This window comes from Moschus berezovskii, chromosome 6, assembly GCF_049115385.1.
Source record: "Moschus berezovskii isolate FMDL1 chromosome 6, NW_MosBer_1.0, whole genome shotgun sequence".
Classification (NCBI taxonomy): domain Eukaryota; kingdom Metazoa; phylum Chordata; class Mammalia; order Artiodactyla; family Moschidae; genus Moschus; species Moschus berezovskii.
The window spans coordinates 73300999-73316675 of NC_142465.1; the positions used below are offsets into that span (position 1 = coordinate 73300999).

Sequence of the window (15677 nt, forward strand, 5' to 3'; positions counted from 1 at the left end):
CGTTTTGATGTGGATCATTTTTAAAGTCTTTATTGAAATTGTTTTATATTGCTTCTGTTTTATATTTTTGTTTTTGTGGCTGCGAGGCATGTGGGATCTTAGCTCCCAGACCGGGAATCCAACCTATACCCCCTGAACTGGAAGTCCAAGTCTTAACCACTGGACCGTCCAAGTGTGTTCTGTGTCACAGAGGTCTGAAGAGGAGGGCAGCCCCCATGGTGCGCTCTTCACTTTTAAATCCAGCCTTGTTAGCTCTTTCATCCAATCACAGGATCTCTAGAGCCTCCACCTACCTTTTCTCCGGGTAGGAACGGCGTCCTCGCTCCGCTAGGTGCCGCCCTGGCCGCTGGCCTCCCTCGCCCCGCCCCTCGCCCCGCCCCTGCGAGTTTCCTCCAATCGCAGTCCTGGCCCCGCCTCCCACACCAGCCTTTTTCCTGCATCCGGGCTTGGAGAGGCCGCTCTGAAGACCAGCGAGCAGCATGGAGGTCCGCGGCGAGTGCCAGTCGGGCCCGAGCTGTTCGTCGTCCTCCCGGGATGGCGCCGGGGTCTCGGTCTCCCAGGAGTTGCTGATGGCGGGGAGCGGCGGCCGCGGAGGTGACGGACGGGGGGCGGCGGCGGCGTGGGGCGCGCACTTGCAACTGGGGGCGGCGCTGCTGGAGCCGCGGGTCGGGGGGCTACCTGCTTAGCCCCTGCACCGCCGAGGGACGCGGACATGCCCCCGGCTGCGGGGCTGGGGGACTGGCCGCCCTAGTGTAGGCATCCGGCCTCGAGCCCGAGGGTGGCTTGTGTTTTCATGTTTTAGGCACAGTGCTGAGTGCTTAGTGCTGAGCGCCGCAGCACGACCTTCCCCCGCCCTCCCAAGGGGACGACCTTAGAATTATGTCTGGGTTCCAGCAGATGGGTAGTAAGGGGAGCAGGTGAGTATTATGGATTGAGCACCCTGTCTCTGCAGATGCTCACAGAGCCACCCTTAGTGCGCTCCCTTAGTTCGCTCCTCTGGTAGAAGGAGACGCGTCCAGGAAACCCTCATAGGTTTTTAGACATCATAATAGAGAGCTTAAAAAAAAAAACAAAAACTAGGGTTCAAATCCCAACCCCACGAGTAATTAGCTGTCAAACTTTTTTTGGTGGGGGACGGTGTTTGAGGAGAATAAAGTTCATTCGAGTGGGAGACGCTGTTAGAAGAGCTCTCAAGGAAGAGCCAAACCAGCTGTGAAAATTTTTTTGCGGCTCAGTGTCCGACGCTTTGCGACCCCATTGTCTGCAGCACTCCAGGCTTCCCTGTCCTTCAGTATCTCCTAGAGTTTCCGGAAACTCATGTCCGTTGAGTCGATGATGCCATCCAACCATCTCATTCTCTGTCGAGCTCTTCTCCTGCCCTCAGTCTTTCCCAGCAGCAGGGTCTTTTCCAGTGAGTCGGGGCTCTTCACAGCAGGTGGCCAAAATATTGGAGCTTCAACTTCAGCGTCAGTCCTTCCAATGAATATTTCAGTGTTGATTTCCCTTAGGATTGACTGGTTTGATCTCCTTGCAGTCCAAGGGACTCTGAAGAGTCTTCAGCACCATAGTAGGAGAGTTGTTTACATCCCCAATGCCTCAGTTTTTACATTTGGAAAATGGAAATAATAGTCCCTATAGTTTTCCATTTGGAAAATGGAAATAATAGTCCCTATAGTTTTTTGTGCTTTTTTTTTTTTTCCTGAGAAGAAGAATGAGTGTAATGTCTTGGGCATGTCTTTATTAGATATTAACTTGAAAAAGATTCTGTGAGAATCCAGAGTGTCCGAAGACTGAAGCTGAAGCTTCTTAGTGCCTACTCTGCCCCAGGAATTAATTCGCTAAATTTAACCCTCACAACTTCCCTGTGTGGAGTTTGTTCTGTTAGGGCAGTTGTATAGATAAGGAAACAGACCTGGAGTATCACACAGATGAGTAACTTGTTGGAGATCATGTGGCTGGAAAGTGGCAAAACTGGAATTTGAATCCAGTGTGGCCCCAGAATCTATGCTCTTTTCACTAATCCAATTATTAGGTATAAGCTATTGATAGTAAGCTAGGAGTGTTGAGCTGCTGCTTTGAGGGTGAACAGGATTTTTATACCAGAGTGAAGAGACTTTCCAGGTGTGGGAACCAGGGTGCATAAAGCCTTGGGTTTTGAAAGGTAAGTCCTGTTCTCTGTGCTCTGATGGGCTGGAGAGTTGGGTTGACTTGAGGAGCTGTGAAAAGGCTAAAAGGATTCTCTTTAAAGGGCTGTTTTGTCTACATCAGACATCTTGACTGAAAGGGAACTTATCAGGCAGAGATGTTTTATAAATGAAGAAATTAATACTCAAAAAGTGTAGCTGATTTGCCCAGTATAATGTAGCTGGTAAATCATTTCTGGCTTTACTTAACCCTTATGTACTCTGTACTGCTTCCTGCATTCTGTCATTGCCGACCTACATTTGTTGCTGGAAGATTTCTGGCCCAGAAAGGTGCAGTTTAGTGGGCATTTTTTACCTGGCATTGGTGAGGCAGAGATGTAAGAGACAGGTTTAAAGGGGGGAGATCTGCAGAAAGAACTAAAATGTTGTAATGGAACTTGGAATGCTCCTTCTTTTTTTTTTTAATCTGTTAGAAAGTGAGGAAGGAACAGTCAAGACTTGAGGGTGGAGGGTGGTCTCAGAAAGTTTGCTCTTGGGCTCCAATTTCTTTGTGCTGTAATAACGGAAGTGTGTGTTTTCAGGTATATGGGACGGGTTGCTCATCAACTCCAAGCCTAATTCCAGAAAGAATTCTACTCTTCAAACAATTCGGATAGAGAGGAGTCCCTGTAAGTACCCTTCCCTCTCTTCTCTTTCTCTCTCTCTCTCAAGAACCCTCTCTAATGTGCAGTTCTGCCTAATTAATCACTTATTTGTTTGGACAGTGTCTGCTTTTGTTGTCAGACTCCAATCTAGCAAGTCTGACTTGGAAATTACATCATGAATTCAGTGAACAGGGATAAAATTTCTTGTATTATTCCCCTGCTTTAAGACGGTGGGGCTTAGACCAGGCAGGAGACTCGGGTTCGATTCCTGGGTTGGGAAGATCCCTTCGAGATGGGAGTGGCAACGCACTCCAGTATTCTTGCCTGGAGAATCTCATGGACAGAAGAACCTGGCAGGCTACAGTCCTTGGGGTTGCAAAGAGTCAGACACGACTGAGTGGCTAACACTTAAGAGGGTAACCTTGCCCAGAAAAACCTGTGGGAAGGATTTTTGGAAATCAAAATCAATTATTGTTAAACTCCATTGGGAATTTTTCCAGAGGTTACTGAGTCCCAAATTTCACACACAGATGTGGGAAAACACCACCAGATTTGATTAAATTGGACACAGTTATTTAAATGGTAAACGTTACTCATAACAGGGCCAGTTCCTTTTATTAATTATTCTGTGATATTGCAGTACCGCATACTCTAAATATAGGTGAATCAGACTTTGTTCAGATAGCATCATGTAATACTTAGCATCTGTGTTCAGTTCAGTTCAGTTCAGTCGCTCAGTCATGTCCGACTCTTTGCGACCCCATGAATCACAGCACCTCAGACCTCCCTGTCCATCACCAACTCCCGGAGTTCACACAAACTCATGTCCATCGAGTTGGTGATGCCATCCAGCCATCTCATTCTCTGTCAATGTTTAAAAAAAAAATAAAGACAAGAATTAGTATAAGTGGTATAAATGATACATGAAGTTATCATGTCTATAAACTACAAAATCGTGAGTAGTTGAGGGAAGTTAACCATAATATGCACTAAATGTACAACAGCTAAAATGATTGCATGGTGGCTCCCCATTCAGATATAAACTTTTGTGTGGACATAAGCAGGGTGACAATGTACAACCTTGACGTACTCCTTTTCCTATTTGGAACCAGTCTGTTGTTCCATGTCCAGTTCTAACTGTTGCTTCCTGACCTGCATACAGGTTTCTCAAGAGGCAGGTCAGGTGGTCTGGTATTCCCATCTCTTTCAGAATTTTCCACAGTTTATTGTGATCCACACAGTCAAAGGCTTTGGCATAGTCAATGAAGCAGAAATAGATGTTTTTCTGGAACTCTCTTTCTCCATGATCCAGCGGATGTTGGCAATTTGATCTCTGGTGCCTCTGCCTTTTCTAAAACCTGCTTGAACATCTGGAAGTTCACGATTCACATATTGCTGAAGCCTAGCTTGGAGAATTTTGAGCATGACTTTACTAGCGTGTGAGATGAGTGCAATTGTGAGGTAGTTTGAGCATTCTTTGGCATTGCCTTTCTTTGGGATTGGAATGAAGACTGACCTTTTCCAGTCCTGTGGCCATTGCTGAGTTTTCCAAATTTGCTGGCATATTGAGTGCAGCACTTTCACAGCATCATCTTTCAGGATTTGAAATAGCTCAATTTGAATTCCATCACCTCCACTAGCTTTGTTGCTGGGAGAAATATCAATAACCTCAGATATGCGGAAGACACCACCCTTATGGCAGAAAGTGAAGAGGAACTAAAAAGCCTCTGATGAAAGTGAAAGAGGAGAGTGAAAAAGTTGGCTTGAAGCTCAACATTCAGAAAACGAAGATCGTGGCATCTGGTCCCATCACTTCATGGGAAATAGATGGGGAAACAGTGGAAACAGTGTCAGACTTTATTTTTTTGGGCTCCAAAATCACTGCAGATGCTGATTGCAGCCGTGAAATTAAAAGACGCTTACTCCTTGGAAGGAAAGTTATGACCAACCTTGATAGTATATTAAAAAGCAGAGACATTACTTTGCCAACCAAGGTCCGTCTAGTCAAGGATATGGTTTTTCCCGCGGTCATGTGTGGATGTGAGAGTTGGACTGTGAAGAAAGCTGATCGCCGAAGAATCGATGCTTTTGAACTGTGGTGTTGGAGAAGACTCTTGAGAGTCCCTTGGACTGCAAGGAAATCCAACCAGTCCATTCTAGAGGAGATCAATCCTGGGTGTTCATTGGAAGGACTGATGCTAAAGCTGAAACTGCAATACTTTGGCCACCTCATGCGACTAGTTGACTCACTGGAAAAGAGTCTGATGCTGGTAGGGATTGTGGGTAGGAGGAGACGGGGACGACAGAGAATGAGATGGCTGGAAGGCATCACTGACTCGATGGACATGAGTTTGAGTGAACTCCGGGAGTTGGTAATGGACAGGGAGGCCTGGCGTGCTGTGATTCATAGGGTCGCAAAGAGTCGGACACGACTGAGCGACTGAATTGAACTGAACTGTGGACATAGTTTTATATTTTTGGAGGGTACATATCTCTGAGTGTAATTTTAAGAATTTTTATTTTTTGGTATTTTGGCCGTGCCACCCATCATGTGGGATCTTAGTTCCCCAACCAGGGGTGGAACTGTTACCCCCCTGCATTGGAAGCTTGGTTTCTCAACCACTTAATTGCAAGGGCAGTCCCCAGAGTGTAATTTTTAATAGAGAAAAGATTGCCAAATTCATTTCCAAGTTGAGTATACCATCTGGAATCCTTCTAGCCGTCCTGTTTCACAATTCAAGGCCATTTCTTGACCTTCACCTCCATTTTCTTCTTCCACGCTCTGAACATTTCATTCTACTGTTACATGGCTGTATCAGTGACTTAGCAAGTTCTGAGAGCTCGTGATGTGCATGGTTATATGCTGGGCCTCTCTTGAGAGCTAACTCAATAAATGACATATCCATGTTCTTTGTCTCCCCTGTGCTTAGCACAGTACCTGATAGTTACTACCGCTGTTTTACAGATGAATAAACTGAGGTTTTGATTGGTTAAATTAAATGTATTAGATTCTTGTGGTTGCACATGAATGAAACCCAGCTCCAGTTGCCTTTAGCCAGCTGATGTTGGCTCAGTTGGGGGGGAAAAATACCCCCAGTGATTTCAGGTACATCTGAATCCAGGTGCTCAGCGTCATCTGGGATCTGCCACTCTATATCTCTTAGTTCTACTTTCCTAGGTGTGGCTTTATCTAGAACCAGCTCTTCCCTGATGATGGGTGGTAGGGGGCCAGTTTATCAGCAGCTCTCGGTTTACATTCAGCAGCTCACCTCGTCATTGTCTCTGAAAGAGTGGACATCTTTCTCAACCGTCCAAAACAGAGTCCCAGGGCGATCTCTGACTGGCTTGCCAGATCACAGCGTCATGAGACCAAACCACAGTGGCCAAGGTTGTGGAATACATAGGTATGAACTGGGTAGGGACAAGAGTGACTAAGAATGACAGAGTTTAAGAAAAGTCATCATTATCAGAAGAAAGGGAAACAGATGTGGGGCTTCATTAACATCCATTGCTTCATTAACCTGTCCCACGTAACTCAGATAGTAAGACGTGGAACTGGGGTTCTGTGAAGAGCCTCATCAGTGTGACCCCAAAGCCTTGGAGCCTCATGCATTTAACTGTTAAGTCCTGCTGCTGCTGCTAAGTCGCTTCAGTCGTGTCCGACTCTGTGCAACCCCATAGACGGCAGCCCACCAGGCTCCCCCGTCCCTGGAATTCTCCAGGCAAGAACACTGGAGTGGGTTGCCATTTCCTTCTCCAGTGTGTGAAAGTGAAAAGTGAAAGTGAGGTCGCTCAGTCGTGTCCGACTGAGTGACCCCATGGACTGCAGCCCACCAGGCTTCTCCATCCATGGGATTTTCTAGGCAAGAGTACTGGAGTGGCTTGCCATTGCCTTCTCCACACTGCCTACTTATTATTCAGTTACTGTCTGTTGAATGCCATTCTTCTAGGAATTTTCAGTTCTGGGCATATATGAAAAACAAAACATTGAGAAATAATTGCTAAATTGTACAGTCATACTGTTTTCCATGGACAGAGGAATTCCCCAGACAAGAATACTGGCGAATTCCCTTCTCCAGGAGATCTTCCTAACCCAGGGATCGAACCCGGGTCTCCTGCATTGCAGGCAGATTCTTTACTGTCTGAGCCACCAGGGAAGCCCACTATTTTAAGAATTCAGAATAGAATAGGAAATTTTAAAATAGAAGGAATTTGAATGCTTTTTTATTGAACTGTTGTTATTATTCCTATCAAATTGAGAAGTGTTTTTATAGAAATTCTGGATTTTAAAAGTTTGGCCAAAGACTAACATAAATATTGATAAATGATATTTTCGCTCCTTAGTATTGGACCAAGTACGGACCTTTCTCCCACAGATGGCTCAGGCAAACGAAAAGCTAAGAAAAGAAATGGCAGCTGCACCACCTGGTCATTTCAATATTGAAAATACTGATGAGACTCTTGGACAAGTTATTCAGATGGTAACTATGCCTTGTTTTCATTTCATAGTATAAAGTAAACAATATGTTTTGTCACCTGAAAAAGAAAGAGAACTTTTAAATTTTAATTCCAAGTATTATTTTCCTTCTTGCAAAGTCAGCTTATGTACTGCACAGGTACTCAGTCATTTGATGATTAAATGACCGAGTTATTTAATCCTAATAACCTCATAAGTCAGTAACCTTTCTGGGTGAAGTCTAGGAATTTAGTCATTCAGAATCATAGAAACTCCAATAACACATGTGTTATCTAGAAGCATTTATATACTCAGTGTCCTGAGTTTTTAAAAATTTTCCCATTCAAGGCCCAAAAGAAGTAATCAGAGACTGATTCATTGAGAATGCAGAAATAAACAATGTGTATAACAGAAAAACTGATTATATAACTCGGGTGTGTAAATTGTCTCTCACTTTGGGCTCCTCTTATTTCTGCACTGAAATCCCGTTTATAGCACTCATGTCTGGACAGAGCTGACACCATTTTTAATAATCATATACCTGATTCATCAGCAGGTATGGCATCTCTGCATCTAGAGTACATCCTGAATCAAGCCACTCCTGCTTGGCACCCACAACCCTCTCTCTAGGTGATGACCGTCTCCCCTCTGGATTATCCCAGGAATTTCCCAGTCAGGCTTTCTGCTTCCACTTTTTTTTCCCCAGAGTTTGTTCTTGACACATTGCGTGTGGCCCCCAGTTTGGGAACCAGGGGGCTTCCTGTCACATTTCTGATTAATTCAGAGTCCTTCATGGCCCAGTGTGATCCTGCCTCCATTTCTCCATTCACCTCTCCCACCAAGGACCCTCACTGATTGCCCTCCAGCCTCTGTCTCCTTGCTCTGGGCCTTGGCCCTCTTTGTAAAATCCCATCTCCAAATTCCTCCATATTTTGTCACTTGTCACCTCAATAGCTTTCGTTCTTCTTTCTTTTTTAACTTTTCACTGCCCTACACTGTACTTTCTGAGTAATTGTTTATTGCCTTTTTAATAAAATATATTTATTTATTTGGCTGCACCAGCTTTTAGTCTTTTAGTTGCAGCACGTGGGATTTAGTTCCCCAACCAGGCATCAAATTCAGGTCCCCTGCATTGGGAGCATGGGCCCATTGGACCACCAGAAAACCTGTTTCTTAAATAGAACAGAGGTCAGCAGCCATTATATGTAGGGGGCCAGATAGTAAATAACGTTAGGCTTTGTGGACCACACTGTCTCCGTTATGACTGTTTATTTCTGCCATTTCCACGTGAAGACAGCTGTGTGTGTGTGTGCGCGCGCTCGCTAAGTCACTTCAGTTGTGTCCAACTCTTTGTGACCCTATGGATTATAGCCTGCCAGGCTCCTCTGTCCATGGGATTCTCCAGGCAAGAACACTAAAGTGGGTTGCCATGCCCTCCTCCAGGGGATCTTCCCGACCGAGGGGTTGAATCCACATCTCTTATGTCACCTGTATTGGCAGGCAGGTTCTTTACCACCAGCACCACCTGTGAAACCCCAGAGACAGCTATAGATGATACGTAATGAGTAGACATGTTTTATAAACTTTTTATGGAATCCAAAATTTGAATTTCATACAATTTTTGCATTTCATGAAATACTATTCTTTTTTTTTTCCTACCACCCAAAATGTAAAAGCATTCTTAGTTCATGAGCTGCATGAAAACAGGCAGGGGGCTGGGTTTGCCCTGCAGGCCATGGTTTGCCAACTCCTGCTCAAAAACGTAAGTTCCACAAAGGCAAGGATTTTGTTGTTGTTGAGATTCTAACGTGGTGCCCGGTTAATGTTGGTATTTGTTAATATTTGTTGAGTGAGTTTTGTTGAATAGATTCAGCTATATAGAATTCAGTTGTGAGGAACTTTCTAGACTTGTAATAAAAGTAAATCCTTAGGCCGGACTCTGGCAACTGAAAGAATAATAGTGCCATATTGTATTAAAAACATTTCCTGTCTTCTGTGCTTCGGTATTTGTGCTAAGTGTTGGTCGTTCCCAGAGTTGTTTTTATAACTTTTTAGGGAACTGCCCCCAAATAAATCTCCCACATGGTGTGTTTTTTTTTTCTTTCAGGATGTGGCCTTGTTTGAGATGAATCAATCTTATTCGAAAGAAGAGGACAGTTCGGAAGAGAATTCACAAGACAGTTCAGAGGAAAGTTCAGATTCTGAGGATGAAGATGACAGTACCTCTTCTGAAGATGGAGTCACCATAGATAATATTAAGCTTCCTCATTCAGAAGATGGAAAAGGCAAGATAGAGGTTCTGGACAGTCCTGCTAGTGAAAACAAAGAAAAACAGGGCAGTAAGTGATCTGAGAAATGGGTGATAGATGCCTGCTAGTTCTATGGAAAAGAGTGTGACTCATTAGCTGTTTTGCATTTCACATACCTATGGTGCTTTTTTGTAATATTGAATGTACTTTGTTTCTTGGAGAAACAGAAGCTGGCTTTTAAAGAGCTGGAAGAGATAGCATTTGGGGATCCTCTAAGAGCACACTGTATTTGATTTCATGCTAAAGAGATTGCGTTTAGAAAGCTTAATTTTATGTATGGTAATGAGTGAGTTTGTTGGCATCCTTCTTCATAGCATAGACTTCAGAAATCTCAAACTTATTTTAAGGTGAAAATACATACCACATGTTTTTTTTTTTTTACTTTAAATTGTCCACTTGGATAAAACAACCTAGGTTGGTTTTTATTTTTTAAGTTATTATAAAGTCAGACTTATTTATTACCATCAAAATGGGGTCAATGAGGGAGAAATCTTTTAAAGAAGTTTTTTACAAAGAAAATAATTACTTATATTTAGCCACCCTCAGACATATCTATTTTTATTAAAAAAAAAAAAAATTCCTTTCCAGTTTGACCTGGAAAACTGGTGTTCTGTGGTTTAATCACCATTGATGACTCTGTAGCCCCTTATTACATACTAATATGTAGAATTTTTATATTTCTCCCTTGCCATGGCTGTCTCATATAATACAACTAGGTGTTCTGTACAGTTAAAGAAGTCATCTAAGTTGAGTTCTCTGAATTGTATGTAGAATTTACTTTTTTAGTTTTGTTTTTTTTCTCATAAAGCAATGTTTTTGTTTGTTTCAACTATTGAAATTATTCATCACAGTTGCCCAGTTTTGAAATATGTTCATTGTAGAGAATAGGGACACCCCAAGAAAATTAGGGCACAGTACATAAAAAGATAGTAATTGGTTTTCCCTTTCAAAAGGCAAAATAATCCTACTTTGGAGTCTCCTTTCTGCCTTATTTTGACCTTATTAAACTTGTTTGGGATCTTATTTGCCGTGGAACTGGCTTTGCTCCGGATGTAAACTAGAGAATTTAAAGGAATGTCTCCAAGTGCATTGAGCTGGTGGAACTTTGTTCCCTAATGTTTTAGGGTTTTTTTTTAAACTGTTTTTTTCTTACTCCTCACCTTATCCTTGTGAATACTCTGAAGATAATTCTCAAGGTTCTTTCTAGTATTTCCAATTGGAAATTGGAACCCGGGCTGTGCCTTAAAAATGTGCAGAGTGAACAGATCTGGAAACCAGATTTCTCAGCTAGAAAAGATACTATGATGTACCTTGTAGTACCAAACACAGCTGTGATGAATTATTCGTGTAAATATGTATTTAAATAAAATAACAAATATTTAAATAATGTCTTCTACCAGCTGATATTTATGCCATATCATGGGAAGAATTGCATTTGTCTGGTTCACTCCTTAGCATGGTGCATGGTACACAGTAGGCACTGATTGGTGTAGATAAATGAATCAACAGGTATATAGGGATATACAGGACATTTTAAGCCATGGTGTCCATGGGGATATGAAGGTGTAAGTTCACCAGAAATGCTACCTAAGTAGAAATAGACTGGTCAGTGAAAGAGACTAGTCAGTGTAAAATTACATACTAGTATGTAGAATTAGGAAAGTTATGACCAACCTACATAGCATATTAAAAAGCAGAGACATTACTTTGCCAACAAAAGTCCATCTAGTCAAGGCTATGGTTTTTCCAGTGGTCATATGGATGTGAGAGTTGGACTGTGAAGAGAGCTGAGTACCAAAGAATTGATGCTTTTGAACTGTGGTGTTGGAGAAGACTCTTGAGAGTCCTTTGGACTGCAAGGAGATCCAACCAGTCCATTCTAAAGGAGATCAGTCCTGGGTGTTCATTGGAAGGACTGATGCTAAAGCTGAAACTGCAATACTTTGGCCACCTCATGCGAAGAGTTGACTCACTGGAAAAGACTCTGATGCTGGCAGAGACTGGGGGCAGGAGGAGAAGGGGACGACAGAGAATGAGATGGCTGGATGGCATCACTGACTTGATGGATGTGAGTTTGAGTGAACTTTAGGAGTTGATGATGAACAGGGAGGCCTGGCATGCTGTGATTCATGGGGTCACAAAGAGTCGGACACGACTGAGCTACTGAACTGAACTGATGTAGAATTTTAATATTTCTCCCCTTCCATGGCTATCTCATATAATACAACTAAGTGTTCTATACAGTTAAAGAAGTCACCTAAATTAAGTTCTCTGGATATTCTTATGACATTGGAGGAAAAAAATGAAATCTAATATGTGATAGGGTTGTCCTTTTAAGTAAGTGTAAATTGGATCCATTATTTAATACACAGTGTCAGTGATGGCTGTTTTTAAACAAAGTTAAAATCTAGGCTCATACCATGTACTAAAGTCAAGAGACAAATTGGGAAAAATATTTGCAATAAAAGGCAGAGAATGAGTGTTATTAGTATAAAATGGGCTTTTACAAATTAGTAGGAAAAAAAAAAGACTAATAATCTCAATAGTGAGACAGGAGCAGATAATTCACAGGGAAAAAATGTTCAGTCCCATTTCTCAAAGAAATGCAAATAAAACTAAGGTCGTATTTTTTTACCTGTTGAAGTGGTAGATGAAACAACAGCTAGTACTTAACTAGTACTTAACCTTTTTGTGTGCCTGCCACTATTCTGAGTGTTTCATAAGTTACCACCATTCTAGTCAAGGCTATGGTTTTTCCCGTGGTCATGTATGGATGTGAGAGTTGGACTGTGAAGAAAGCTGAGTGCCGAAGAATTGATGCTTTTGAACTGTGGTGCTGGAGAAGACTCTTGAAAGTCCCTTGGACTGCAAGGAGATCCAACCAGTCCATTCTGAAGGAGATCAATCCTGGGTGTTCATTGGGAGGACTGATGCTAAAGCTGAAACTCCAATACTTTGGCCATCTCATGCGATGAGTTGACTCACTGGAAAAGAGTCTGATGCTGGGAGGGATTGGGGGCGGGAGGAGAAGGGGACGACAGAGAATGAGATGGCTGGATGGCATCACCGACTCAATGGACATGAGTTTGAGTGAACTCCGGGAGTTGGTGATGGACAGGGAGGCCTGGTGTGCTGTGATTCATGGGGTCGCGGAGAGTTGGACACGACTGAGCGACTGAACTGAACTGAACTGAACTGAACCACTCTCACACATAGAAAAATTTATTAAGTTACACATTTAACATCTGTGCACTTTGTGTATGTTACACCTTAATGAAAAAGCTGTTTTGTTTGTAAGCAACTTGCTCTACAGTCTCTTGGAAACTGAGTCACTGTCATGCTTTGGTTGGTCTGACCCTGTGCATTCTCTGCCTGATTCTTAGGTGTAAGGTGACGGCTGCCATTTGAACAGTCTTGTTCCTGCTAAGGCTCCTGAAATGTTCTCTTTAACCTTGTGTGTTATCTTTTTATGGCTCTTTGACAGTCATAAACTGGGTAATTAGGTTAATGGTCTTGGAAGCAAAATATTCTTAATGAATCTCTTCTATCCTCATAATACTTTGTGCCTCAGATGTGGTATTTATTTAAAAAAATTAAAAAAAAACTGCCTTGCCAAGTAGCTTGTATTCCTGTGCCTGAGTCCACTACTGTGGCAGAAAATACAAGGAGAGAGATTGAGTCTTTCATTTGTATTTCCCTCAGTGCCTGGCATGGTGCCTTTCACTCGGAATGTACAGTAAATGTTCATGAAAAAAAATTTTTTTTTCCTCTTGATGCCAATAAAGTAATGCATCTTAAACATCAGTGGTTGCCAGTCCTGAAGAAAGACAGGTTTACTACTATCTTTTGTCTTACTGATTAGTAGACTTTTCCCCAGAGTTTAATGTTGGAATCTTTGTGGGTGACTCCCCACTATCTGGGCTTCCCTGCTGGCTCAGACAGTAAGAATCTGTCTGCAATGCAGGAGACCCGGGTTCGATCCCTGGGTCGGAAAGATCCCCTGGAGAAAGGAATGGCAACCCATGCCAGTATTCTTGCCTGGAGATTTCCATGGGCAGAGGAACCTGGCAGGCTACCGTCCATGGGGTCACAAAGAGCTGGATACGACTGAGTGACTAACACTTTCACTTGGTCCACCATTTGTTCATGCAAAATCCTTGCAGTGATCAGTTTGGGGATGGGTATGTAACAACCTTCCCAAAGAGGCACAAGCCAAGTCTTGTTAGTAGACTTTCTGGAAAGAAAAGGATTTCTTATTCCTAAGAAGGAGGCACATGAAAAAATGGCTCCTTCTTTGGAACCATGGATATCTTGTGGTTGGATATGGCTCTTGCCACTCTGACCTAGTGGGCACACCTGGAGCCACAGTCAGCACGCCAAGGAGAGCACAGAGAAGCAAGGAACATCACTGAATTACTGCATCAAATAACTGTTGACAAAGCTATCACTGGATTTCTAGTTTTGTGACAGTGAATTTCTTTTTTGTTTTTTTTAAAAAAGGCCACTACCTTATGAGATACTCTTATACCTACTTCACAGATTTAAAGAAAAAAGTGGCAAGGAGACACTAAGCAAAAATTTTAAAGCCTCCCAATAGGTAAGTGGTGGAGAGACTGCCCTGGTGGTCCAATGGCTGACTCTCCTTCCAATGCAGGGGGCCCGGGTTCAATCCCTGGTCCAGGAATTAGATGGCATATGCTACAACTAAGACCCCATGCAACTTATGTGGTGGAGCCACATTTTCAATTCAGTCAGCCACACGCTGCCATTATGGGTCTGCCAGTCACAAAGCCACAAGCATTGGCTCTGAAGCGGGATCGATCCCAGCCCAGCCACATACCTTAGTTTTTCCATTTGTAAAATGGGAATAATAGTATTTGCCTTATGAGGTTTTAGTATTAAATGAAAGGAGGGCGGTCCTAAAATGGCAGAGGAATAGGACGGGGAGACCACTTTCTCCCTCACAAATTCATCAAAAGAACATTTGAATGCTGAGTAAATTCCACAAAACAACTTCTGAATGCTGGCAGAGGACATCAGAAAAGCAACCCATTGTCTTTGGAAGGAGGTAGGGCTTCCGTGGTGGCTCAGAGGTTAAAGCATCTGCCTCCAATGCGGGAGACCCAGGTTCGATCCCTGGGTCGGGAAGATCCCCTGGAGAAGGAAATGGTAACCCACTCCAGTATTCTTGCCTGGGAATCCCATGGACGGAGAAGCCTGGTAGGCTACAGTCCACGGGGTCACAAAGAGTCGGACACGACTGAGCGACGAAACAGAACAGAACAGGAAAAAATATAAAAGATAAAAAGAGAGACAAAAGAGGTTCCGACGGAGATCTGCCCAGGGAAGGGAGTCTTAAAAAAGAGAAGTTTCCAAACACCAGGAAACACTCTCACTGGCGAGTCTGTGGCGAGCCTTGGAACCTCAGAGGGCAACATAACTGGGAGGAAAAATAAATAATTAAAACCCACAGATTACGTGCCCAACTGTAACTCCCAACAGAGAAGTGGTGCAGATGCCGGCACCCACCACTAGCAAGTGGGGGCTGGGCAGGGAGGTGAGGGCTGCATTGCTTAGAGTAAGGACCAGGCCTGAATACCCTGAGGGCAATCTGAGGGAGCTAACTTGAGATAGCAAGCCAGACTGTGGGATAGCTATCCTGCGAAAAGCCCTAAGACACCACCTAACCTAATGCACCATCTCCTGCATTATGGCTCAGAGGTTAAAGCATCTGCGGCCAATGGGGGAGACCCAGGTTCGATCCCTGGGTTGGGAAGATCCCCTGGAGAAGGAAATGGCAACCCACTCCAGTACTCTTGCCTGGAGAATCCCATGGAGGGAGGAGCCCGGCAGGCTACCTCCATGGGGTCGCAAAGAGTTGGACACGACTGAGCAACTTCACTTTCACTTTAAAGACACCACCAGGCCAGCTCACAGAACAAAGATCTGAGCAGAGCTAGCCAGTAGCGGACCAGCCCATCCCCTGCCAGAGACAGGCAGTCGAGGGCAGCCAGAGCCAGAATGGGGCAATCATGGCCCCAGAGAGGCATCATCTGTCAAACTGCAAGCAGGCTTCATTGCTAACCAAGACTTCTGGGGATTCTGGACAGTCGACATCCAATGG

General features: G+C 43.6%; 1 protein-coding gene across 1 annotated transcript; it reads left to right on the plus strand.

Moving 5' to 3' along the window:
- Positions 1-420: 420 nt before the first annotated feature.
- Positions 421-12521, plus strand: NOPCHAP1 (NOP protein chaperone 1). The gene is made up of 4 exons (XM_055395862.2): positions 421-594; positions 2726-2812; positions 7133-7269; positions 9352-12521. Exons 1-4 carry the CDS (start codon positions 480-482, stop codon positions 9589-9591), a joined length of 579 nt encoding a protein of 192 aa, XP_055251837.2. The 5' UTR covers positions 421-479; the 3' UTR covers positions 9592-12521.
- The last annotated feature ends 3156 nt before the right edge of the window (positions 12522-15677 follow it).

Excerpts from the sequence above, each read along its gene's own strand:
- NOPCHAP1 (XM_055395862.2), top strand. The coding sequence starts at position 480 with ATGGAGGTCCGCGGCGAGTGCCAGTCGGGCCCGAGCTGTTCGTCGTCC. Across the intron at positions 2,813-7,132 it reads TCGGATAGAGAGGAGTCCCT|TATTGGACCAAGTACGGACC; the intron begins GTAAGTACCCTT and ends TTCGCTCCTTAG. Across the intron at positions 7,270-9,351 it reads TTGGACAAGTTATTCAGATG|GATGTGGCCTTGTTTGAGAT; the intron begins GTAACTATGCCT and ends TTTTTCTTTCAG.